The 27,774-nt window shown below is 41.5% G+C and overlaps 1 protein-coding gene across 6 annotated transcripts in view; it reads right to left on the bottom strand.

The window, feature by feature from the left end:
• SLC24A2 (solute carrier family 24 member 2) overlaps nucleotides 1–27,774 on the bottom strand; it is a 245,970-nt gene that overhangs the window by 51,155 nt on the left and 167,041 nt on the right. For 3 of the 6 annotated variants that reach the window (XM_019750363.2, XM_019750364.2, XM_019750362.2), the window contains one exon: nucleotides 15,494–15,544. The exons of the other annotated variants lie outside the window; for them this stretch is intronic. In XM_019750363.2, the coding sequence (XP_019605922.1) occupies nucleotides 15,494–15,544 (51 nt within the window). The remainder of the gene's footprint in view (nucleotides 1–15,493; nucleotides 15,545–27,774) is intronic. 6 annotated transcript variants of the gene reach the window in all.

The raw sequence follows: 27,774 nt of genomic DNA, 5'->3' as shown, positions 1-27,774 counted from the left end.
TAAATGACAGGACACTCTTCCCATAAATTACTGAAAATAGAAAGGTTGATATTCAAAATAGAATTGATGCTTAGCAGGAGACGTAGGCGGTAAAGGGATTTGCCTCAATCAACTGTGACAGGCACGGATTCCATCTCGGCATGAAGGTTGACACACAAGTAGAGATGGAAGAAGCAGCTGGGGATAAAGAATCAAAGCATTTTTGAGTACTTTTCAAAGTGAGCGAAGGAGTGATTTTTTTAAACATGTTCTAAGGCAACCTTAAAAAGTATACTCTGTTGCAGTGTAAACCTTTAAAGTGTTGTATTTTCATCTAGCAACAGACATTTGTCTACTTAAAATCTCAAAATAGCAAACTGCTCAAATTGTGAGGCACCTGTGTCAAAACCTGGTGCGCAAATTTAATATAGTTTAGTTTTGGTCTGAAATTTGGAAAAGAATAGCAGCTGAGTGACCCCAGGGGAGTGTGTGTGGAAGGGGTGGTAGGAAAGTGTGGGATGAAAAGGTCAAAGCTTAAGGGCTTTGTGAACACGACTAAGAACGAATTTTGAAAAACAACCAGGAATCAAAACCCTTGACTCAATCACTCTGACGTGAAACAGAAACCCCAAGCTGCCGCAGCAAAATAACCTTTGAAGGGGTCTGTTCCCTCAAAGGAAATGAATTTTGCTTCTGTTCTGCTGTTAATTAATGAAAACGGCCCCTGGGAATTCCTTCACATCTTTCCCCACCCAGCCTGTAATAGGCAGTGGTACAAAGGAAGCCTTTGGGTTGGCGTTCAGATTAGGTGCTGAGGGTCATGGCACAGTCTGAGAATTAGCATTACAAGAGACAGGATGAAGAGATACTAGATGCAAAGGGCACGCCCACACACACCTTGGTGAACAGACCTTGGTTTAGGAGAATTAAAAATGAAACAGAAGGGAAAACTTGAAAATAGTGTTTGTTCTTAAAGCTATTTTTTTGTGTTTTCAGTTCTGCCGTTCCTGTCTCTGTCTTTGTAGTTTATGGCTTGGCAGGTAGCTTAAACAGCCAAAGTGCCCCTGAACTTTTCTTCTGTTTATTCCCTGCCTTTTTTTCTGGAAGCACGGACTCCTGTCAGACAATGCAACAGTAAGCAAATGCTGACCCTGGGGTCATCTTGGGCTCCTCATTTTCTCTCACACTGAACATGCTATCCATTAGCAAATCTGCTGTCTCTGCTTTCAAAATATTTTAGAACCTGCCCACTGCCCACTGCCCAACCAGCATCAGGTCTGGCAGGAATATTTCTGCTGGTGTCCTAACGAGTCTCCCCTTTTACCTCTCCATCCCCCACACTGGTCTCTCCTGGCATCCTTAGTGATCAGTCAGATCGTACCACGCATTTCTCTGTGCAAAATCCTGCAGTGCTCCCCAGGTCAAAGAGAAAGCCCAAGTCTCTACAATGACCTGGAAGATTCTATCCAATGAGGCTCATGTAGGCTCCCCCATCTCATCCTCTTCCCCTCTCCCTGCTCAGCCTGCTCTAGCCACTCTGGCCTCGTTGCTGTTTCCGGAAAACACTGCACTATCCCCTCTTTGGGCCATGGCATTTGCTGGGCTCTCTCCCTGGAATGTTCTTCCTCCAGAGATCCACTGGGCTCACTGTCTCAGCTCCTTCAAGTATTTGTTCAAATGTCACCTTCTCTTTGAGGCTTCTCTGAGCTGCCTATTTAAATTTGCAGCTTCTCTCTCAGCATTTCCTATCCCTAGTTTATTTTCTCTAAAGCAGTTATCACCATGTAATATACTATATCATTATTGTTTTGGAGTATTTGCTGCTTTCCATCAGTAGCCAAGCTCCATGAGGGTAAGGATTTCCAATGGTTTTATGCATGGCTGTATCCCCAGCACCCAGTAGGTTCAATAAATCCTTGTGTTTGTGGCTTCCAGGCAAATATGAAGTTATAACTCTTTCACATGCTTCTTGTTGGCTAATGAACCAAAGTAAATCCTTTTAGGTCTACTCAAGCCCAGGGACCCAGTGGGGCTGAATCCACACGACCCCAGGAACTTTCTGGAGGTAAATAAGAGAACATGGGGTAGACTAGTTGCTCACACTTCACAAGTGGAAGACAGAGGGGGACTTTGGTTGTCCCCCTTCTGCACATTGCCAGGGCTGACGAGGTGAGTGCTGCAAGGAGCCGCTGATAGAAGAGGAAGTATGGAGAGCACAGCAGAGAGCAGAGCAGGGAAAGCTGGGCTTTGGTGCCTCCTTTATTAAGATGCTCCTCATCTGTCAAGGCCCAACTGAAGGCCCAACCAGAAGCTCAGTCTACCGATAGCCACGCCCCTCCTTCCTAAGTGGACATCCCTCATTCTCATGGCACATCAATTGTATGCCTGTCAGTTTGCTGCTCACATGTCTGATTTACCCACCAGAGGGCAGGCTTCACTGGAGAAGGGACCTTCTCTCCGCCATCTTTGATTTGCTCAAGTCTCTTAGAATAATGCCTGGCACATCATATGCACTCACTGAATTGCAGTGAAGCTCTCCCTATATCAAGTTTCCTGGGACGTCTTAGCTTTCCTTTCAAGTTAGTACAAGTCACAATCTTCCACTGTGCAAATATTAACCAAACCTGTGCTAGTACAGGTAGTGTTTGGTGAATAAGATAGATGGGTGTGTCTGTGTGTGTGGGGTGGGGGTGGGGGTGGGGGAGTGCCCTTGTAGAGTTCATAGCCTAGAGCCTGATAAGAAACAAGGACTTAAGATTCATGCTCTGATGGTGGAGCCTTCTCAGAGGATATGGAAACTCAGAGAATAGTAAAAGTTCCACGAATCAAGACACTACCTATCAGCTTGAAGGAATACACTTATCTTCCATTCTACAAACTGTCCTCATAGGGCAGCTTAGTCACTTAATAGAATCTGGCCTGACTTTCATTCTGAAAAGCAAAACATTAAAAATAATAATTTCCTCTTAAACCAAAAACTCCAAGAACATAGAGTTTGTTTATGCTTAAATCTATTTTTGAAGTACAGCCTCTAAATTATTTTTTCTAATTTTTGTGAAGCACCATGTAAAACCCTCTATTATAAGCCTACAATGATATTACTGGAAATTAAACTAGTATTGTAATGAAGTATTTTGTAAACTGTCAATAATAAATGTTTTGTGAATGAGCCACATAAAAATGATTAACATAATTTAATTGTTGTTATATTTATAGACATAATCAAAGGACTAGTTTCTGTAATTAATGAGAATATATACATAACTGTATCTCAAGTGGTGGCCAAACACATCATATGACTGAATGAAGCAGCCAGATTTCCTTATTAAGGCTTTTAAAGTAATTTTCCGTAAGAATAACCTTTGGAATCACCCATAAACAACGGACCTGTTGCCATGTGAATTAGTTCTATCATCTCCCCTATTAGAGTCACCTTGCTCATTGGAAATATCAAAGTGCTTTCATAAATATTTTGGAAGATTTCCAATGCTTTTCAAAAGTTGGTATCTTAAAAAGAAATATTTTTGTTCCTCCTTCCAATGTCTTTCCTCTCCCGGGACTTTGCCTAATCCGTCATCTTCAATCTTCAGTCCTTCCCTTCCCCTGCAGCATACAATCACGGTCAAGTCTCTCTCAATTTGGGAAACTTACTTTTGACTGCAGCTTTCCTGCGGGTGCCACCCTCTCTCGCCTTGGCTTCACAGCCGAGCCTCTGGAAAGATCCGCCCAGGCTAGTGCCTCGCGTCCTACGGCACCTCTGCTCCTGGCATTTGTCAGCATCACCCTCGGCCACTTTTCACCTCCATGTGACTGGATCTCCCAGTGGCATTTCCCCCCCTTCTCCGCGTCCCCAACCCCACTCCGGTTGAAGCCATTGTTTCTCAGTCTAGTTGTTTAGGACATAGCTCCCTGGCCCAGGCTTGTATGATGAGCCTTGAACAACCCTCGGCTGAGGCCGTTGGTTGCCGGCCGTCAGTGGCATTTAATATTCCTCACCACTCTCCTCGAAATCCTCTTTGATTTTCAAGGACTCCAGAGAAGGTGCCCGGAATGTCACTATTCCTCAGCACTCCCTCCTTGCTCTCTCTTCCTCACTCCTCATGTTTTCTGGAAGGACACTACCTGTAGGTCGACGATCCCCAAATTCAGCTGTGTGGCCCCAATCCTCTTATCCAATGGACTTCTGAACATCTACACTTGAAGTCCCTCTGACAGTTCAATTCAACGTACCTCAAACCCACCCATCATCCTCCTCCCTAAGAATCTGCTCTTCTGCTCGTATTTTCTTTTGGTGATTCCCACGCTCCCAGTATTTTCCAGCCACCTTATAGACTGCCCTCTGCCCCTCATCCAATTAGTTGCCAAGTCCCTTCTGACTCTACCTTTGAGCACTTTAGATCCGACTTTTCCAGCCTGGATGTTGGTTACAGCCTCTTGTTGGTCTCCCAGTTTTTCAATTGCATTGTTGGCACACCTCCAATATACCCTCCTCATGACTTGGAATGTCCCACATTCTTATTTGCTTGTCTTCCTCCTCTTTATGCATCTTTAGGCATCTTATCTTATCGTTTATTTTCCTTTTTTTTTCTTCTTTTTTTACATGAGTAGATATCAGTTTTATTATTTAATCTACATAAGTGCATCAATATAGGCATCTTATCTTTTAGGAAGCTTTCCCTCAGCTCTTTTCCTGGGCGGCAAGGCACCCTGGCACTTTTCTCTATCATAGCGCCCTGATCTCTATCCTATCAGAACAGTTATCATAGAGCCTCAGAGGCGTTTTACTGACCCTCTCCCCAACTAGCCTGTGTGCCCCTCATGGGCAGGGATGCTGTGTTTCATCCATCCATTCCCCTCAGTGCTTCCTTGTTAGGCTGGTTCTCAGTGAGTGTTACACACATAACAACGTTAACACAAACAACAAAGAAGTGTGTGTGTATGTATGTATGTGTGTGAAGTGTGTGAGTGAGGGACTTGGAGTGCTTGCTGTATGAAAATCTATTCGGAATTTACTTTCCTTTTGTGAAGAGAGAGAGAAGGAAAGGCCAGAGCACACCCCAGGGAAATCACTAGACTCCTGGTTAATGCGTGATTAAGTTTCCAAAGTCTAATAGTGTTTACAGGTAATGTTTGTCTATTTCAAGACTTTATTATTAGTATTTTAAAAAGATAATCCAATCAAGGTCAAGCAAAATTGGAATTTTACTAACCAAAATATTTGCAGCAGGTATCAGAAGGGAGCATATGCTGCTTCAGCAAAAGGGACAATTTACTGACTTTAGCTGAGGCTGACACTGCTTGAGAGCTAATGTTCTTTATCCCTTTAGGTCACTCGTTTTATTATTTTAGGAACTTAATTTTCTGAAGAATTCTATCTCATATACACAGATACAAAGGGCTCACACGCAGGAATTCTCAAAGGGATCTGTCTGATTTCAGCTTTGGAGGTCTGAGCCAGGTAGGGGCTGCCAGATAAAAGGTCTGAATGAACGTCTTCCTCTTGTTCCCATCCCTTGCACCCTGTGGATATCTAAGAGAGACACGAATAGTCACTTTACTAAGGCAGGACTCAGATCCCAAGACTTGCTAATATCTAGCCCTATTACCACCTAATGGGTGGAAAAGATCTCTTCAGAGTCAGTTTATCAAAGCCCATATGTTGGGTATATCTCTCTGCAAATGGGTTGTGACATAAATCTATTCATTTGGGCAGAGTTTTGATTTGTTCATGGCACCTGGCAGATAGTAGATGTTCAATAAATATGTGTTGAATGGTTACTCTGACATATATAAGAAACAGAACAAAATAGTTTTTTTATGAGGAGTGTACATATTACCCAATTGTTTATCATGATAAAAAGTGAGACTTTAGATTTGGCTCACATTTATTCAGTAGCAGCCACTATTTCATGTACATACATCATATCCTGTCACCTGGATTTCATGTGTCTGCAAATTGTCAGTTAATTTGAGTTTCTCTTTCCTTTTTTTTTTTTTTTTTTGAATCCTCAACTTTGCATTGCAAACTTACACCTGTAAATCTCACTTAAAACGGGGGTTTGCAACAGAAGTGCCAACACATGCTGAGAGTTAGTAACTAAATGGGACTGAGGCTTAGTGGCCCATGACTGAAATGAGATGATTCAGTTCATTTCAGATTTAATCAAAATAGAAACTTACCATGCTTAATTGAACATGCCAGCCTCCTGGTAAAAGATTCCCTCCCCTCCCTTTTTTAAAAGAGAAAACTTCATGGGGTTGGAAAATTGTATTATTAATTTATAATAACAGTATTCAAATATGACTGATGAAGGCAACTTAACATTTTCAGCTCTAGAGATGCCAGAAATAGACAAACAGAAGCGTCCACATTTTGCCTTGCGCTGCCACTTAACACCTTCTACATGTACAATGTGGCAACACCTGCCTTTACTTGCCAGGTCTAATCTTTCTGCTTTTACTGCTGACAGTTTAGATCACGAAAATAAGATGCAATGGAATTGAAAAACTGGATGTATTCTAATTAGAAGACTTCCTTGGTCCTGGTTTTCAGGAAGACCGTGGATTTACCCACACAGCTGGTTTGGTCTTTCCGACAGAGCTGAGCTGGTTACTCATGGCTGAGTCTGGTTGTGCACATTCACTAGGCTGCTGTCTTCCTAAGATCCAGCCCCAGGGAGACAGTTTTGAGAATACATCTCTAAAAAAGGAATGTGATTAATAACTGGTGAGGTAAATACGTGTGTTTTTTTGATAAGGCCCAGCCTTACAAAGAGCATTTGTTCCCAAGAGCCCAGAAACATCCTCTGGTTATGGAAAGTTGGACTGAATGAGTTAAAGCATAAACCTGGAATGAATGAGACAGAGCATGGTGTTGGAAATGGTGTCTGTGCATGCCAGGGCCCTTGCGTTGGTAACGGGAAGGCAGAAAGTTAATGTGCAGTGCCCTTCTCAGACTTCCTGCAGGGATGCCAGTGGTCTTGAGGGAAGCAGGGCACATACTGCGGTAGAAACTGGGTATTCTGTGTAGGAGGTACAGTCTTATCATTTAATGTAGAGAGGATAAAACCTTCCATTCTAACCGCACCCGGTCTTGAACTCAACTTGGGTAAAAACTCAAGTTTCTAAAACAAATGAATTAGAAGGTAGTTACATTACAAAGGTTTACCTGCTTTATAGTGAAGTCGGTTTGACTCTGTTCAAAGGACTTATTTAAATTTGCTTGAGGCTCTTTCATTCGCCGTGGGAGTGTAAATGGTACAATACCTTTGGAGGGCAATTCAATAATATCTTTCAAAATTTGAAATGGGTGTATCTTTTGATCTCATATTTCTATTTCTAGGAATTTACTGTATTGATATATACATATAGCCTACTCAGTGGAGTTTACTATACAGGTAAAGAAGATGCTCATTTAGCATTGTTATATTAACTAGATGAACAAAAAAGGAAATATCCTAAACGTTCATCCACAGGGGACTATTGAATCCACCATGGAAGAGCCAGGCAGTGGAATACTATACAGCTGCTAAAAGGAATGAGGGAAATCTAGCAGTGCCCATATGGAGATATCTTCAAGATATATGAATAAACAAAATCCAGGTATAGAATATTGTATAGAAAAAAGAGACTATGTTAGATTAAACTGATAAAAGTGGTTAACTCTAAGGAATTAATGGAATCTGGGGTAAAAGGAAGACTCGTGTATCGTCTTTCCTTATGTAGTGTTTGCTTTGAATCTCTGTCTGCATGTCATATTTTTAAAATAAAAATGAACAGTTCATTTGCAATTTCAAATTTGTAGTGTGCAAAGAGTTTGGATTTTTACCTAAAAGGGAACATGGCTTTCTTTTTATTCAAAGGTCTGTTTCACAGGAACTACCTAATGGACTACTTACTAATGCATAACGATGTCAGTAAAGAGTTTATTTATGAACTGGATCAAATAATAGACAGCCCTTTTATTTCAGAAGCTGTAGACCAGGAACCTACCTACCACAATTTTGGTGGCAGCTTAACCCAAATGCAAGATCAAGTTGTCAGAAGGTTTAATCTTAAAAGTAGACTGCCAACCTAGGTCTGCCATGACATTTAGTAAAAGGCTCCAGGACAGACTCTTGGACATGGGACTAGAAGGGGCATCGAGATGTCCATTATCTGAACACACTTCTGGTGGAAGCTTCCTTGGCTTCTCCAGACAGGGAGGACTCAGTCCATTCTCAGGAAGAGCCTGTAGCAATGGTCTCCCTTTGCTGGGCTGAACTCTCTCTCCCTGAACTGAGGAAAGCTGATTTCCTTCCTTATCTTTTCCACCCCCAGCTGGACTTATGGGGGCTCCCCAGAGTTCCTCTCTCCTGGAAAGACAGAACCCTACTTTATCACTGCAAACTGTCTATGGGGCCAATCCCAAGTAAGAACCACTAAAGCACTATTAGGTTGTTCCCATTCCATGCTTTATCCTTGTCCACTTACAGCAGCGCCTCTGGGCCATCCATCACCACCCAGACCCTCATTTCCACGTGGATCTGAAAGTCCCTGACCTGACTCAGTCTCCACCCCTGCCATCAGTAAATCGGTCCCTATGTCCTTAACCTCTTCTCTGAGTATCCCCTTGGCCTTTTTGCTCCAACTGAAACTTGGCTATTTCCTTAAGGCCCATTTTCTCCTGTGGCCCTTCAAAGTGACAGCTTCCTGTCTCTCCAAACGCCCCACATTCTATCCCCCCTTCCTCACTACATATGGACATTTCCCCTCCCTCCTTTGAAGCACAGCCAATAACCTCTACCATTTCTACGTTAACTGACTTCCTCGCCACCCTTCGCGCATTCCTGAAGATATGAGCACCTAGGTCACTATTTTCCTTTCCACCATTACTCCTGTCACCACCCTTGGTAACTACACATGGGTGAGTCCTGAGACACTTGGCTCCTCACCATCCTAACCTACTCACTTCCAGCTACCTTTTCCTCCAGCTTCCCGTATCCACCCTCTCCTGCCTTCAGACCCGAGATCTCCTCTTCATTAGCAATAACCGCACCCCTCCCTAAGTCCTGATTTGACGCATCGCACTTTCTGTCTATCACTCTTTATCTCCTTACAACAATTCTTTGATCTCTTCGGTCAATTCATCGATGCTATCACCTTCTCACTGCTTTCCTGTGGAACAGTTCTTCTCTTGGCTTCCGGGATGCCACTCTCTCCTGGTTCTCTGCTCACCCCACTTTCCATTGCTGGGATGCCCCCTTCTTCCCAGACTCTAAACTTTGGAGCCCCTAGTGTCAATCTTTGGCCTCTTCTTCTCTATTTATTAGCTAGGTATTCTTATCCAGTCCTGTAGCTTTAAATAACACCTATGTTGTATGACTCCCAAATTTCTATCCATAGCCCTGACCTCTCTCCCAAGCTTCAGATTCTATATCCACTGTGTTTTGCTTATCTTCATTTGGCTATCTCATGGATACCTCAAACTTAACACGAACTTTCAACATCCCTCACATATTTTGCTCTGTTCTCTGTTCTCCCTATCAGCATACAGTTATACAAAAGTGGTATTTCTCTTTTGTGGAGACATCGCATGCTGCCTATCTAATATCTATTCCCTTTTCATTTCCTAATGACACAATGGCTAAATTATTCAGGGACAGAAAACCATCCAGTTTAAAAAACCACATTGCAAAGCTTCCTTGAAACTAGGTATAGCCATGTGACTGAGTTTTGGGTAGTTTTACTGGGAGGATCTAAAAGGAAGTTTCCTTAAAAAGAAGACAAAACAACTGGAGGAAAATCACCTTGGCTCTTCCTGCCTCCAGGAATACGCATGTGATGGCTGGAGCTCTAGCAGCTGCCTGTTGGACCATGAGGTGCCTTTGAGGTTGAAAGTCATATACTAGGATGGCAGAGCAGAAGGATGGAAGGAGCCTGGGTCTTGGGTTATTGTGGAGTCTCCATACCTGCCATGTACAGCCTACCTCTGGACCTCTTTTACTTGAGAGAGAAATAAATGTCTACCTGACTTAAGCCACTGTTAATCTGGATTTTCTACTATATACAGCTGAATCTATCCTGCCTGACATATCAGTGTATAGAACATAGTCTCATCCATTCAAGAAAGGATTAAAACATAATGTGAAGGCCACAGATAATGCCAAGGATTTGTTTTAGGACTACATTTTCAGAGCATACATCTTGGGCAATGAAAAACACTGTCAACTGGTATTCCAAAATTCAATTTCTCTTTGAAACAGTACTGGATGACTTTATTGCAATTAAGAACATCAGACTTGCTTGACTATGTGGCCCGAAGGTGCCTTTGTTTCGAGATAATGGGGTTTTTCACAACTCAGCCACACGCCTAATTTAGGACCCCATGATTCATTCATGTAAGACATTATTATTTTCTCAGCTTGGTGAAGGGGCCGTTGGTTGCCATGAAACAGTAACCTTAATATCATTAAGGAAAAGATCATTATAATTTTTGCTCTTCGTATCACAACAACTTTTTTATATATGTTTTTTCTTATACAAATGAACAAAAATTGACTTTTTAAGTAGCGGAGAAATTATTTTTCTGGAATGGCTTCTAAGTATCAATGCGTTTAGGAAAATGCATTGTAGGCAGCCTTCCCTATACATCACTTTTTAGCAAGATATTAGTGAGGATTTCTGTCTACCTACCTACCTGTGTGTTTCTATGAATATTGATCTCCAAATAGCAAAAATTAGTAGTTCTGTGTAATGCCACGGGTGAAAAGGCCTCTTCTCCTTTTAACTCATCTATTCTATCACTTAAGTTTGTTTTCTTTTGAACTAGTCTTCTACATTTTCTTTTAGAGTAATTTTGGTAAGGAAGCCAAGTTCTATTTATTGAGAATTTTCCAGACTGACAAAATGGTATGAAATTCTGTTTCTGCAGATGAGACATAAACTATGGGTTATTAACTTTAAGTAAAGTTGGAGATTGCTCTTCCAAGAATAGGCAGTATCACCCCATGAGGAGAGAAAGAGAGGACTGCCATGCGGGGGGAGCTGAGGCCACAGAAGACTACTTCTAGAGTAATTCGTTTGCATCTCTGGAAAGGACATACAGTCCTTGGGAGGAGTGAAGCCCAGTAATCTATCAAATCTAGTAAAATCTAGTCCCATAGAGAGCAGGTGCTCAATAACTGCTAAGTGAACACATTAGTGTCAGATGGCCGGTAGGATAGTTGTCCTTTGGGAAGCAAGAATGAGGCAGTGGAGCCATCATCTGTTCTGGGAAGCCTGCCCTCATTTCCCAAGGCACCTCCAAGATGCCTTCCATTGGAACCCCCCAGCCCTCAGGTCTGCCCATCCCACTGCTCATCCCTGCCTAGGTCCCCTACTCGAGTGTGAGTTCTTTAGGAGAACGACTGTCTTTCGTCTCCCTGCACCCAGTCTAGTGCCTGCTACATACTGAGTGTTGTCGATTACCGTCAGCACTAACTTTTTAGGGAATGAATGAATGAGTGGATCAAATTCTGATTGGCTTGGGGTGGGATAGGAGGTTGGGTGTGGCCAGGGAGCTGCTCCAGTTTAGGTTCTAGGGCACCTGGACACGAGGGAGGGAGGGAAAGGGCTCGAAGGGCATGAACAAATTTTGTAAAAATGTCATGATTTTGTTCAGTGTTCAAGAGTAAGTATATTGTTTTATTACAATAAACTTTTTACGGGACAGTGTTCAAGTAGGGGTTTGTGTTTTATTCAGTAGCTCATTGTTTACTCTGTGATGCCCTTACTCTAGTCTGTGGTTCAAACTCTGTGGTTCAAACCTTTCCCATGATCTGGTCTCCATCAAGCCTTTCTTCCCACTCCCTATACCGTAGCCAATTTGAATGGTCCAGTTCTTTATGCCACCTTTACGGCAAACCTCAGTGGAGCCCAGAGGGCAGGCCCTGGCTGTGCCACAGTCCTGAGCTTAGGTCCTACATCCCAACTTACTACCCATGTGTCCCAGAGCAAACTACTTTGCTTCTCTGAGTCTTAGTTTCCTCATCTTAATAAAATACTTATTTGAGCTTCGGTTTTCTCATCTTCAATAAAAGCTACCTTGTGGGATCATTGTAAGGATTAAATGATATAAAAAATACGAAGCCCATAGCATTGCACTTGGCGGGGGGGGGGGGGGATACCCAGTAAAGGCTTTTCGTCCCTCTCGCAGCCTGGTAGGTTGGAACTTACCACTTCTTCTTCCTCAACCTCATATTTACTATCATATTTACGTTGGGGCCCAGTTCAAACATCACTTTCTCCAGAAAATCTTCCCCTGGTTGAAGGTAACCTTTCCTCCTCCTATAGTCTGTCATCTTTTTCTGGATACTTTTGCCACTTTCTTCCTGGTGGCTCAGTGACTGCTGTGTTTTATTTCCCTCTGATCTATAAGTTCCATGGGGGGGGGGACATTGCCCACCTTTTAGCCTAGTGTTCCCCCAAAGTGCCTAGCAGAGGAAGTCACATATAGTAGGTGCTAAAATAATGAGCTGAATTTGTGCAGGACAATTTTATATATTTAGGAAATCATTAATTTCTCTTAGGATGAGGGTGGCATATATAATGAATCTTTCCATTTTTCCACTTTGGGGGCGGGGGGGAATAGGCCTTGTGGCAGGTGGCTGACATCACATGACCTTCAGAGAATTCCCTGTAAATAGTTACAAATAATGACTAGTGACAATTACAATAAAGCTCGGCTCAAGGCCTAGTCACACATATCTAAAAATGTGAAAAAAAAGCTTAAATGGAGGGGAGTACTTCCTTAAGGCTAGCTAGTCCACTATTGCCCCAAATATCTTCATCTCATTATACTTCCTTAAACTGTACAAATGGAAGTGACATAGATCACAGTTATTATTACTATTTTCAATGGGAGGGAGAGGCACTTGAGAGTCTAAAGAAGTCACACGTGGCTGCTGCCAGGTCTGAGATTACTGAGCTGGTTTTGAGTCTTTTAGTTGGAAGCCCAGAATTAGGTTTAAACCAGGCCTGGCTTGTCGTGGAGGTAGCTGTCAGGGTGTGATTTGACGTCGACAGATGGAGACCTCCTGTTCCAAAATATCCTTTCTATGAGTATCTGAGAGGGATTGCTATATGTTTAGAAGGTTAATCTTTCAGAGGTTCCTATTCCAGGTGAAAGATAACACCTTAATCAGCATTTACAAAACAGTTCCACAAGAGGCTCCCTGGAAGAATGGGTTCTCTGATCAAAGAAGTCGGGGAAATATTGCAAAGTCCATCCCTCTTTACAATTTACTATATGCCGCAGCACACAGCAGCATATGGAAAGCTCCAGCACATCACATGGTAAAGAAACCTATTTAACATAACTTAGAAGCTCTCCCGCTTATTTAACTATGAACTCAATCTCGCTTTCTTTTTTTTCTGGGTGGTTACAAAATTCCTAGTGACATCATATGAAACTAGGATTTCATAGAACACACTTTAAAAATGCTGCCTTAGTTACTATTAGTTATCACTGTCATGGGGATGGATGTTAGCTAAGAATAGAGCACAAAGGGATATACATGAAGGGTTAGGAAAGTCAAGGGAAGGAAAATAAATGTTTAAGGTCACCAGGGAGGGCCCCCAAACACAATTTCACAGTCTTGCTAAGGGCCAGCCATGGTTCTTATTGCAGGTATTCTTTTGACTTTGTTTTGCTGCCTAGAAAGCCCGCCATTATCAAGTATAATGATCAAATTGGAAGTAGCATTTTTACATCTTCATGTGACTTTGAATTGTCTAGTGTAGGGAGGAAGAGAAAGGGAGCACTTGGATGGCAACACTTGCTCAAATGGATGCGAAAAGAAGAAAGAAAGAAACAGGGTAAGGGAGAAATGGGGCAACTGAGGCCACAGGGAGGCAGAAGCTGCCTTGTCAATGGGAAGCTAAGGGTGGAAGAAAAAGGACAGGACGAATAAAGAAAGTGAAGGGTGTGACAGGTTGGGTAGAAGCTAACAAACCCATCTGCCACCTGAGTCACGAAACCGAGGCTAGGGCTAGGGAGATAACAAGAGGAGCGATTAAATTACAACATCAGTGAGTCCCAAGCTTTGGTTTCACCAGTAAAATCAAGTGGTTTGAAGATGTGGAATAAAAACAAACAGCAGGGACAGAGGCACCCATTAAGGTATGGGTTACTCTTTCTAGCCTCTCAGTGGTAGGACACATATCCACAGGTAGCTTTTTGCCCTTGGGGCTCTCACTGCATTTTCCCCAAGTTGTCGGGAGGGCCCCCGGGCTACAATAGGGCCAAGTGTGATATGCTAATCCTGGAGCCTGCTGCTTTAGGAGACACCACAGTGGTTAACTGAAAGCACAGGGATAGCAGCAGAGAAGGCCCAGGTGTTGTGCACAAGTCAGGGTGGCCATGGGTTGAGAAGGGGCTTCCTCTTACCAAGGGCTGTCAGATGTGCTGCCTGTTGCATGCAAAACCGCTAGGAGAACTTTGGCAGGCTAAGGCAACTCAGAAATACTAAATACTAGGAGCTGAAAACACGATGTGCAACACATGTGGGAGGATAAAACTAGCAGATTTACCTTCTAGGGTACCGTTTGATTTCTTTCCAATATCAGTGTAAACGTCATGGAAATACCCCAAATGTTTTCATCATTTACAAATATTACGTATTATTCAAAAGGTGGAGGATTGTGTGGGGGTGAGATGGGGGTTAGGGCAATCGGACGACTCCCTTTATAAGAATGCAAAAATTTCAAATTCTGTTCCAGGGTGAACTTATTTCACAAAAGTGATTCTGACTGGGGCAAGGTTTTGCTCTGGGATAATGCCTGGAATTCATTAGTCAATACATTTCAAACTAAATCTCTGCCAGACTTCATTTACTCAGGGGAAATGGTTAAAATCATATGCCCAATCTCACAGAGCGTGAACTCTAATATATACAATTCTGCTGGCTGGAATGGTGACCCTGACCTCTCAGAGTAACACTCTCAGACGAGTTAACAGGGATTGTGGGAGCTGAGGACATGAGCCTACAGCCCTCTGCAGCAGAAACAGGTCTCTAGCTGGCTTGGGGTCTAGAAGTTACTTCAGATTGCTCATTCCTTTGCATCAGTCGGAACATTGCCAGAACATACACCACCCTCCCCCACCTCTGCAATTAAGGGCATATTATAAGACTAGTATTGGTTGGATGTGTTTCTATATGTTGTTGTGAACATGTGGAGAAAACAGTGCTGACACAGTGGGTGTGTGCTTGTGTTTACATTTCTGACACCATTTCTCTGAGTGTGTTACACAATTGGGATGGTTTGGATCGTTTGTATGGAATAACATGATTACCCATGGTATTGCACGTCTCCAATTCCAAATAAACATGATGGCAAAAACTAGACGAAAACACAGAAAGAATAACAAATCACACAATGTCACTGAAGTCATGCAAAGAGGAAAAAAAAAAAAACAGATTAAAAAAAAATGGGCAAGCAACAGACACCATAAATGAAAAAAAGCCAATGCATACAATTCTAAAATCATTCTTACCTTCTTCAGTCATTGTGTCATAATATTTTAGTTTTCCATATGATCCAAGTTCTACAACATCACAGTAAAAGACACAAAGATAAGGAACGAGCTGTAATGCAAGAACTTTGTTTTTACACATTCTTAATTAATCAGATTCAGAGTTATACTGTCAAATTCCGCAATCGTAACTATATAGAGATGTGCAAACACGGGCCATGTGGCAGACAGCTTTCACGGCCCATTTTGAGAAATCACTTAAAATATATCAATTCCACTGGGGGTAGGATGTGCCCTGCATTACAGAATAGGACACAGTGATTTTTAACATCTGATGACACAGAATACTTGGCAAAGATAACTTCACACCAGGTCTAGCCTGGCCCTGTCAGTTTTGTAGAGGTGACACTCCAAGAGAAAAGGATGAGTGAGGACCAAGCCCGGGCCCACTGAGGCTTGTAGACACTGGATTCCTTGCCATGGAACAGCAGTCCCAGAAGTTCATTTCACAGCTCATCTGCAATAGAACCACTTCCTAGAGATTAAGGAAGGCTACATAGGAAAACCCAAAATGAGAAACCAGCTTCTCAACTGCCCTTTAAATTTCTAGCTTGCATTTTAGACAGAAAACACTGAATACTATGGGTGCAGCATAGTGGGAAGAGTTGTGATAGGTGCAGAGTGCTCCGGGAGGAAAAAGGAGGCATATATCCAGGGAAGACTCCCTGGCTGAAACAGGTGACAAAGCAGCCACACTCCCAGATTAAGGTATCATCTACTGCTTGTAGACTGCAGGAGGCAGGCGGTGGCCGAAGGACTCAGCTGTAATGGAAACCACTGGCAGAAATCAAGCTGTTCTGAGTCAGCTGGTGGGAGTGGCAGTTTGGGTGGGGGGAGAGAGGAGGTGGGAACACACCATTTCTGTGTTTTTATTTTTTACTTCAATTCTAAAATACAAACTTTATTCTTGTTCATCCGAAAATTCCAGATTGTTTCAAGCAACACTGGGAGCAGGTTAAAAAAAAATTTTTTTTCTTATCGAAACAATAATCTCCCAGTAAACTTCAAGAAATTAATTAGACTCAAGAGATATTCCTGTGATTTCGCAGAATGCTTCCATGGCTCATTCACTTGAGGGGCCATGGAAAATCTACATCAACTAATAATTGATGGGTTTTGTGTGCAAGAGGAGGGATCTAGCTAAAAACACAATAATAAATATTCTTCTATTTTATATCTATATTTTACATACTCCATATATTCCTTTTTCATGTGCCTAAAATTTTACCTATTTTTTTTTTTTTAAAGATTTTATTGGGGGAAGGGGAACAGGACTTTATTGGGGAACAGTGTGTACTTCAGGCCTTTTTTCCAAGTCAAGTTGTTGTCCTTTCAGTCTTAGTTGTGGATGGCGCAGCTCAGCTCCAGGTCCAGTTGCCGTTTTCTAGTTGCAGGGGGCACAGCCCACCATCCCTTGCAGGAGTCAAACCAGTAACCTTGTGGTTGAGAGGACGCACTCCAACCAACTAAGCCATCTGGGAGCTCAGCGGCAGCTCAGCTCAAGGTGCCATGTTCAATTTTAGTTGTAGGGGGTGCTGCCCACCATCCCCTGCGGGAGTCAAGGAATAGAACTGGCAACCTTGTGGTTGAGAGCCTGTGCTCCAACCAACTCAGCCATCCAGGAGGCAGCTCAGCTCAAGGTGCCGTGATCAATCTTAGTTGCAGCGGGGGGAGCCCACCATCCCTTGTGGGACTCTAGGAGTTGAACCGGCAACCTTGTGGTTGAGAGCCCACTGGCCCATGTGGGAATTGAACCGGCAGCCTTCGGAGTTAGGAGCATGGAGCTCTAACCGCCTGAACCACTGGGCCGGCCCCTACCTAAAGTTATTTTGACACACCAGTACAAAATTATACCTTGGGAAGAAAAATCACCTCATCTTTATGTTTCTACAAAAACCTGCCTAGTCTGGATTTTGTTAGATGCATGACAAAGGATGCAAGTGCTTCAATATAGGAAATTGAATTTTGTGTAAATAACAAGAACGCTTTTTAAAATGACTTCTGAGGATTGCCTTCAGGGGAATATAATTTTTTCTGGTATTTTAAGAACAGTAGTCTATTGTATATATGATATCGCACAAGTTGGTAATTCTTAAATGATCTAAACACCTTCATAAATATTCAATGTGTTTATGGTAGTTCTATACATCATATAAGGCATTTGTGTGTGTGTGTGTGTGTGTGTGTGTGTGTGTGTAGACTTGCAGTAACTTGATGAATTATATCAGCCAACTAATTTTTTTGTAACCTCTACTCTTTCCCTGAGGTAAAGCAGTAGAATAAGTAGCTGGCATTCTCTTTTATTTACTCAGGAAACAGAGCGTGGGTGGCTCTGTTTTTGCAAAGTTGGGTGTAAAGCATATTCGACACAGTAAAAATGCACCACTGCATTTTTATGAATCTTTTTAGATGCAACCTCTCTGTATGCATATACCTGCTTTCCTGTACTAATCCCAAACTGCCAAACATTTACTTGGGGCAGATGTGATTATTCTTCACCTTGTCTCTTGTGGAACCAGGTATAAATAGATAGAATCATATTCTTTAATTATTTTAGTTTTATGTAGTCAAAATTGGAACTGTTCATATCTGGCAAAGCTCACACATTCTTATGCTGTGAAAATGTCTAGATTGTTTCATAGTTGCTTCCTTGGCTGGTGAATGGGACATGGGGGCAAGAACTGGACAGAACATACCAAAAATGAGGCTAAAGATGGTGGAAGAGAAGGAATAAGAATAAAAAGCTGAATAACGATAGGTGAGGTAGGAACGTGAAACACAGTGAGGAAGGAGAGCAAGAGAACAGTATGTGTCCAGTGAAGAGAACTGTGTTTGTTGCTTACTAAAGAGAAGGCAGAGAAGAACGTGAAGGAAAGCAGCCCGCTGGAACGCGGTCTTTACCACTGACTGCAGTGGGTGGTGAGGCAGTAAACTCCGCTCTCCAGTGCTTTCAGGCAGTCAAGGGCAGCAGCTCCAAGAGCTGGGGCTTTCTTCCTAAACCAGGACTTCAGAGGGGTACAGGAAGAGGGGTGTGACATGCGAGTAGGATGAACACAACATGCACACGTAAGTCAGAGCACATCACCTGGCTGGTGTCCTACAGCCCATGGACGCTAAGGGACAGTGGCCTCAGCCACTGTGGCCTGAGACGCATAAGTGGAAATTCACCTCCACGGAGCCATGGCCTTGCCACACACTCCCCATGGAGAGCACCCAATACACCTTTAGCATCATTGCATTAGGATTCACACTGGTCCTAAACGAAGCTGAGTTTCTTTGGGATACGATGGAGGAAGTGAGGGAGTTCAAGAAAGTGGTACTGAATACTTTCTAGTCACGTCCATTATGCCAACTGAGCCAGGATCAGAAGAGGGGTGAGTCACCAGTGAAAATCATCCTGGGTACCCCTGGTGCCTCTTCTCCGTAACATTTCTCTAAGAAGCCCACACAGCCTAAGACAAAAATTCCAGAACCCAGTGGTTTGAGATGAGCCTGCAGGCTGATTGTGAATGCTGCCTATCATAGCGACCACACTTGCTTCCACGTCATTTGGACAGCTGGGGTTACAGGCATCCAAACTGCCGGATCTCTAGGAGGGGTGGAACCTTTTGTCATTCCTCAGTCCACTTCCTTCCAGGTCTGGTCAGCAACATCATGACCTGGCTTTAAGGTACCTCTGAGTTCTTGTCCATACTTCATGATTGACAAATCAAGGGGAGGGGCTTGTCTTCAGGCTCAAAGAATCTGTGAGTAAGAACTAGTGTTTGTTTTGGGCTCCTAATTTTCCTTTCTGAAGAAGGGCATGGACACAGATTTCTCCTTCCAACATTTCTCAGCTCCACCTCAGCTTTGAGGCCTGTTGCATTATCAACCTTTTTTTCTGCAAATCTCCCCACACAGGAGCAGCAGAAAAATGACTTGTCACATTTCAGGCCTTAAAATTCTGACATATATAGAACAGAAAGTTAACAGAAACATCTAAGCTGAGTTCATTTTACCAGAATGAAAAGTAGAGGTAGCGATATACTGTGTTTCCCCGAAAATAAGACCTAATCAGACAATCAGCTCTAATGTGTCTTTTGGAGCAAAAATTAATATAAGACCCGGTATTATATTATATTCTATTAATTATATTATATTATATTATATTATACCCAGTCTTATATTATAGTAAAATAAAACCAGGTCTTATATTAATTTTTGCTCCAAAAGATGCATTAGAACTGATTGTCTGGCTAGGTCTTATTTTTGGGGAAACACGGTAAATGAGAATAAAGCATTTATTACTTAAGTGACTAATGAAAAAATATGATTAACTTGTTTGATATTTTTAAATCAAAGAGCTGCTTTATTTTTGATATTGGTTTGAACTGCACATGGATACCTAAAAATGAAGGCTTTCTCAATACAGAGAATAGTTTCTTGGTAAAGTTGTCTAAAACCTGTCAAAGAGGTGTGTACAGATGCTGGATTACATCACACCCAAGGAAGGATTACTTTCAGTAGTAAATGGAAGTGAAAAACATGGGCTATGACATAAAAAAAAAAAATAAATTGTAGTTTGTGGCAACATGGACAGATCTAGAGGGTATTATGCTAAGTGAAATAAATCAGATTGAGAAAGACAAACATCATATGATCTCACTTATCTGTGGAATCTAAAGAAGAAAACAAACAAACATACAAAACAGAAACAGACTCATAGATACAGAGAATAAAGTGATGCCTGCCAGAGGGGAAGGGTGTTGCGGGTAAAAAACGTGAAAGGATTAAGAAATACAAATTGGTAGTTACAAAATCATCATGGGGTTGTAAAGTACGGCATAGGGAATATAGTCAATAATGTTGCAACAACTCTGTATAGTGCCAGGTGGGTATTAGACTATTTGGGGAGATCACTGCATAAATTATATAAATGTCTAACCACTGTGCTGTACATCTGAAACTAATATAAAATAATACTGAATGTCAACTGTAGCTGAAAAAAAATTTAAACCCCCCCCAGAAAACAAAAATACATGGGCTTGGAAGCTAAGGTGTAGGCTTGAACCCAAAATCTGCATCTTATTAGCTGTGTGACTTTGAGCAAATTGTTTCACCTTTCTGAGACTCCATGTCCTCAGCTATAAGGGGGCATGATTGTCTCTCCCGCAGAAAGTTGTGGTGAGGAGTTGATGAGAAAATGACACCCACTAAACAATCAATAATGGGCAGCTTCATTATTGCAAGCACCACCAAGAAGAGTGAAGGAGAATCCATGGCACATGGAGCAGAGCGTTTAGAGAACATGGTATTTTACACAGGTTTGTTAAAACAAATTCAACACTACTTATAGAGGTTTTAAGTAGATATGTGCTGTTCAGCAACAAAAGATATCTTGTCATGGTGGGGACAGTATTTAAAAGAAATTTCTTCATCAGTCCTGCTCTTCTACTCTCAGATTTATGGGGAAAGTCAAAACATAGACTACCACCATGGGAGCAGGATGTGAAAAGTGGACCCTTTATTCATCTGACCACTAGTGTTCCAACTTGGGACCCAGGTACCTTCCCTGGTACAAGCGTGTCTCTCCAACTCTGTTGTCCACATGTTATAGGCACAGATCCTACTCCTCTCTAGAACCCTCCCAACAAAACCTCGAACAGCGCTTTCCTCATATTATGTGCTCTGCCCATATTTCTTTAAAAAGTATACAAATGCATAAGCTCCCACATGTGAGGTTAGGTCATTTTGGTTTGTTGGACTTGCTGAAGTCCGGAAGACAGACAGATGCCTGCGGCTTCTTGAGACCATAACCTTACTATCAAGGTTCAGAGTGCTCCCCAGTGAGACAGACAGGACAACCATTCACAGTCTGGCTCTACTACTTAGGAGCTGGGTGATCCGCTCTGAGCCTCAGTTCTTCCTTTTGTCAAATGGGGACAAAGGCACTACACACCTCTTCTTATGAGGGTTTATGAAGGATCAGATGAGGGCACGTCTATAAAGCACTGGGGTGGCACAGACATCCTTCATAATGGGTACCCCTCTTTATTGTTCCACAGGTCCAACATGAATATCTAACTCCTATCCAAACTCTGATGACAGGTACCAATGCCAATGTTTATTCTTGACATTTGCAAGTCAACAAAACCTTCTAGACTTCTTCCCTTAAACAAAAGGAAAACTGTCAAAAGAAAGGCTGCCTGACTAACTTCCTGAACCATGTTTTGCAGTACTAACATTTTAGCCTGAAGGTGGGTTTTTTTTTTTAAATGTGTGATTTAATTTTTATTATTGGGTAAAAACATTTGTTTTCATATTTTGTAGATGGGAAGTATGAGAGTTGAATACTGGTAATTTCACATCCCAATCCCTACCAATATGGCATTTATATTTGTAGATCTATATTAATATATACTTTTTAAGTTTCTTGCTGGGTATCTGGATAAATCATTTTTCTCTTGTCTTTTCATATGAAAATTTTTCATCAAAATAAACATGAATTATGAGTTAGATATTTTCTAATGCAGCCCAATTTTAAGCTTTTTGCTTGATTTCATATAAAAAAATTCATGGGCTACCAAAATTCATTGCTTTCCATTCATTAAAAGGCTTTCCGTCGTCATGCTTTTATATGAAATGTTCATGCCGAGGCAAGTAATTTTTTTAACTTAAAAAAATATCTTTAAGAGACTGAAGGTAAATGAGGGAACAACCATAAATCCGCACTTCTTACTCAAGGCAGAAGGAAAGGAATATATTAACCTTCAAATTCAAAATCTCACTCAAAAAAAGCTTTTGAAGTACTGACTCATTGTAGACGCTCTGCTTACCATCCTGCGGGGGATAGATGTGAGTTGTGTTCAACTTCCCTAAGCGGCTCCCAAATACTTATGCGTTTGCCAGGGACAACGTGTGCTAGCACATATATGTCACACACAAGGTGTTACCAGACATGATTTTGCCCTATGGAGTTCTTTTCACATCCAATTCTTCCAAATCTATGCTAATGAGTACTTCTTGTTCTTCTATGAGATTAAAATCTCCTGCTTTTGGAAGCAAGGCAAGAACTTTGCAAAGGAAAAAAATAAACTTTGTGGGTAATCCTCCATTAGCTATTGTGTTTCAAGTAGGATTTGTGAAAACATACACACACACACACACACACACACACACACACACACACACACGGCTACCTCTTAGAAATTTATCACCTGGTTTTCATGCGCTCTGAATCTAGCTCCTCCATGAAATACTCATTCCTCCTTTTCAAGCTTTCTGTAAACTCAGACATATTGGTTGGTTATTGCTGCTATTTTTGTCTCCCTGACTCCCCACATTATCTCCTTGTTTATACCTATCTGCTGATATCATTCTGAGGCCCCCGCCCTCAGGAAATATTGATGCTACATCGGTGGTCAAATCAGGAGTCAGAAAGATCCTCGGCGTCTGGCTCAGTGCCTGGAACATAGGAGGCATTCTGACAGAGCACCAATGACACACAGGGGCGAGGTATGTGGGTGAGCGAAGTGGGCTTGGGACAATCATAGAGTAGTGGTAATTATAGAAAACTGTCCAGTGCTGCCTAAACAGGGGCAGCAGTCACTTAGTTTAGCTCCATGAGGGAAAGCGGCAGACACAGTGTTGACAGATCTGATTATTCAAGGGAAGCCAGATATTTGGACTTCTATGTGAAAACTCCTGATTTTTAAATGTTGGCAACTAATTCCAAATTAATAAAATAATTGGGTCATATTTGGCTCATCAATTGGTAATCTTTGGTTTAAAATCAGGCTGCTTAGTCCAATTTTCTTATGAATATTAGTTGAATGAATGAATGAACAAATGAGATCAGGTAGGTTGTTGGAACTGTGAGAGGTCCTCGTTAGGTAACACGTCTCCAGAAGGTCAAAGACTCGGCTCACTTTCTTGTCTCCTTACATGTCTCATCTGGTGTAGGTACCACAGTGCTCGTCTCTAGCTTCAGAAAGGACTGAGTGTCATCACCTCAGGCTCCTCTGGGACCACGAAGGTGGAGCCCATGTCAGGCTGATGGCATTGCTATGATCTCAAGACTAATTAATTCCGTCCTTTATGTATGCTCTTGTCCAGCCAGATCTGCCATCACAGAGGCCAACAGAACGGTTTTGTTTGTTTGCTTTAAATCTTATTTTGGGGAGGAATGGAAGTGGTCCATTAGGTAAAACTGTTCCCAGTTATCTTGTAGGGAAATATCTGGATTATGAAAATACAGTGGAAGCTTCTGTAAAGAAGGTTAGGATCACAGCGGGAGCTGCCATATAATTATATGGGAATTATCATCCTCGAACAGTGAACAATAATGTGTGGTCATTACTGTGTATCATCCAGATGGTTCATAATGAAATGCCCAAGTGAGTCCCCAGATACTGTGACTTCTTATAAACGTGTCACCTAATTTGCAGCCTTGCTCCTCTGTGGTGTTGCCTAGCAATACCGATGGTTACTGATTTCTGTCCTGTGAGGAGCTGACTCAGGCCATATTTCACTGTAATTTACATGCTCTGGATGATCAAGCAGGAAAAATGGGACGTGGATGTGCTGTTCTGCTGCTTTCCTTTTGAGGTGGGTTGTGGTAGGAGGTGGGGGAGAGTACAGGGTAGAGCAAGCATGTTTCTGGAAAGGATTTTTAAAGAAAAACAATGAGCAACCCAGGCAAGAGAATCACCCAAAACAGTGAGGTTAGAAAAAGGTTTCCTGGGCTTTTACATGTGTCATTTTAATTGTGTAACTAAAAACCTCAGTAACAATCTTAAGATGATTTTAAACACTGATATTTCAAAAATGCTTTTCTTTTCCCCATAGGATCAGAGAAAAACAGTGACGATATGGCAGGACATCTCCATCATCTGTAGTTTGGAGCCTTATACTTCACAAAAGGACCTTAACTTCACAACTGGGACTGCCACTTACTAGTCATGAGACCTTGAGCAAGTCACCTAACCTCTCTTATACACAGTTCCCATACTTCTGTTAAATGGGAACAGTAACAGATGTCTTGTAGGGTTATGGTGAGAATTATAGGTACTTAACACCTAATTGGTACATAAAATGCATTAAATTACTAGGAATTATTTAATGCATTTTATAGGAATTATTAATGGCTTTTATAGGTAGGAATTACTAATGGCTTTAAAGCATGTATTGGTTTTTCTTCAAATAAATCAGGAAGCTCCCAAAGATAGCATTCTTCTGACCTTCACAAAGTTGGAATGAACCCGGTGTCAGGAGGCCTTATCACCATGATACTAAATAAGGAGATCTTGTAGCACAGCCTAAGTTTGGGAGCCAAGAGATGTGGGTTCTAATCCAGATTTTACTTATTAGCTGTGTGACTTTGTAGTAGGATACTCAGCCTTTCAAAACCTTAGTTTCCTCATCTGCAAAATGGGGCTAATTCTAGTACTCCTTTACTGTGTTGTTGTAAAGCGTTTTACGCAATGACTGGAACACTGGAGTGCTCAATATACGTATGTCAGCCATCATTCTACGACTGGGCCAAAGCCCAGTGAGTGATGAGTGCCGAGGCTGACATAATAATTCACAGTAAGTGACCACCCAGAATTAGAACCTTAATCTAACTTCTTTTCACAAATTTATATTGGAGGGAAAACAGGTTAAAGAGAAGAAGGATAAAAATGGTGACTCATTACGTCATGCCAAAGGAAGTCATGGATGCCATATTTTTTTGCATTATCTGACATGAGGTGCAAGGAGACTGTTGGCATTATTTAAAGAATATGAACTCAGGGACAGAGATAATATAAAGATCTTTAAGTTCTGATTTTCAAAAGGAAAGCTCAAAAGGAACTCCAGCTGTTTGGGAAAGTGGTTGTCCAGTGGTTAAGAAGTGAGTTCTAGGGTCCAAATCTAGATTTGAACTTGACTCCATCAATTACTACCCCGTGTCCTTGGGCAAATTATTAGCTACTCTAACTCTCAGTGCCCTTATCTGTAAAATGGTTATAAATAGAAGATGTTATAATAAAATAAGGTTATATATAATAGAGTCATAGGATTGATGTGAAAATTGAATGAGCCAATCTATATAAAATGCTTAGCATAGTGTCTGGCACACAGTAGTTATTCAATAAATGTTAGTTATTCCAGTTGTCATTAATATTGCCTCCATGGGCATCAATTGAGAGTTCTGGATGACTATTCAACATTTTTTTCTATTCTGTTCTTTTTTAGCTGGAGTTTCCGGGGAGAAAATGATACGGTCAAACATGGTGAAAGAATATGGTTTGAATAGCAAAGAACATAGAATATCAGATACAATATTTGGAACTCTGTTTCCTAATCTTTCTTACCGGTACCACCTACTGTCTATTCCCAGCACCTGTCACCTATCTTTCACATTGTGAACAGGGTAAGCCTTCCAGAACACAAACTGAAAATACACCTCTAAATCGCCCCCACACTGTTTTTTTTTTTTTTTTGTGTTGGAATTTTATCAGCTCTCCTAATTTATTTAATCACTTAGAAGCCAGTTTTGAGGTTCCCTCCTGCGGGCAGCATTCCTGAATGTCCCCCACTCCTCGTGTAAGTCTCTTCCTCCTATGTGCCTGTTCCAAGAACACATTTCTGTTGTGCTCTCATCACCTATTTGCTTTCTGCCCTTTAGGGCAAGGGATCAAGTACACATTTGGTTCATTCCAGTACCCAGCAGAGTTCCTGGCACTCTTCAGGTGATTAAATGCTGCCGAATTGAATTAAATCTCTATTTAATAGTGCTGTGTTAATCTTCCTCAGCCTAGTCGCCTTCGGTACTGATGCGGGAATTCCTTTCATTTTAGTGTTCTAACTGCAGTTTCAAATATTGTCCTCAGTATCTCCATGGGGAGGGAGTGTGTAAAGGGAAAATGTATGTGGCCTTAACTCTTGGAACCCCTTCACCGCTTCTGTAAAGCAGGAGAATTTATATCATGCTTTACAGGAGAGTCCTCAGCACACAGAAGACAAAATGGTGGCAACGTCTTAGAAAAGGTGATGAAAAAAGCACTGGGGCACAGAATGCATGCTGCCTGCTGGCTAAAGAACTATTTGGATGTTCTCCTGAATCTCATCTTGTGGCCTGGATGGATTTAGTCTCTTTTGCCAGGCAGAGAGAATCGATGCTAAATTATATCCAGCCACTGGGTCAGCACAGCTGAGTTTCAATCTCCAAAGCACTGAGCATTGAACAATATGAAAAAAGCATACAGGAAAAGTGTCCTAGGGAAGCAGAGGAAAAACAACAAAATGAAAAAAAAACAAAAAGAGAGAAAAAACCATCTTCAGCCTTTCCAGGGCGACTAAAAGGGTAAGGGATAAAGAGAAAAGTATGAGAAGGCAAGAGAATTTGAGAATAGAATGAAACTGAGGAAAAGCAGACTGGAAGACAAAAAGGAAATTAATACCACTGATGTGGAAATAATTCAAAGTAAAATTTATACTTATAATTATGTATTATTCTATACTTGGGCATTGTCCAGGATGTCGTTTTACTGAATACATGGATCCCTACCACAATAGAAACAATCTTTCCAAATTATGAGGAACTTAAAGGGTCAAATTGAAAGTGGAACGTAAGTTCATGCAATCCTCTAAATTTCATTTGTTTTAAGTGTAAATCCATTTACCATTACTCCTACTTAAATACCATATCGTATAAAGTGGGACTGTACAAGTGAGTTTAAAATCCAGGATGAAAAAGATATGGTAGAAGATTAAGATACGTTTCACAAATAGTCCATTATGCACCTTGGATTAAATAGCAAATGCCTGCCAGTGAACCAGAAATCTGGTGATACAGGAGAGCCAGGCCTTATAAATATACAAATGGTGGCCCAAGGACATTTTGGCAGGATTCAAAAATTAGTGCAGTAATTGCTTTTCCAGATTTTTATCAATATGTTGGGAAGAGAATTTTTTTTTTTTTTTTCAGCCTGCCCAACATCTTAAAGCTATGGATGCCAGATGAAATCGAGACTTTTTGGAAGGAAATGAGTTAAGTACCACGTCAGATTGATTTTCTCATTGCACAAAGGATGGGAGAACTTTGTAAATACAGAAACTGTAATTATACAGCTTCAGGATAACTTCTGCTCAACTGAAAGCTAGATTGCCAAAAAGACCAGTTCCCATGTTATCTTACAGACAGGTATAGCAGGGTCTAAAATACTGGCATGCGGTGAATAGACTTCTTTTTGAGGAAAAGTATAGGAAAGATAATTCAA

The sequence above is a fragment of the Rhinolophus sinicus genome, linkage group LG04 (assembly GCF_036562045.2).
Source record: "Rhinolophus sinicus isolate RSC01 linkage group LG04, ASM3656204v1, whole genome shotgun sequence".
Taxonomy (NCBI): domain Eukaryota; kingdom Metazoa; phylum Chordata; class Mammalia; order Chiroptera; family Rhinolophidae; genus Rhinolophus; species Rhinolophus sinicus.
This window is presented reverse-complemented; position numbering and strand designations above follow the sequence as displayed.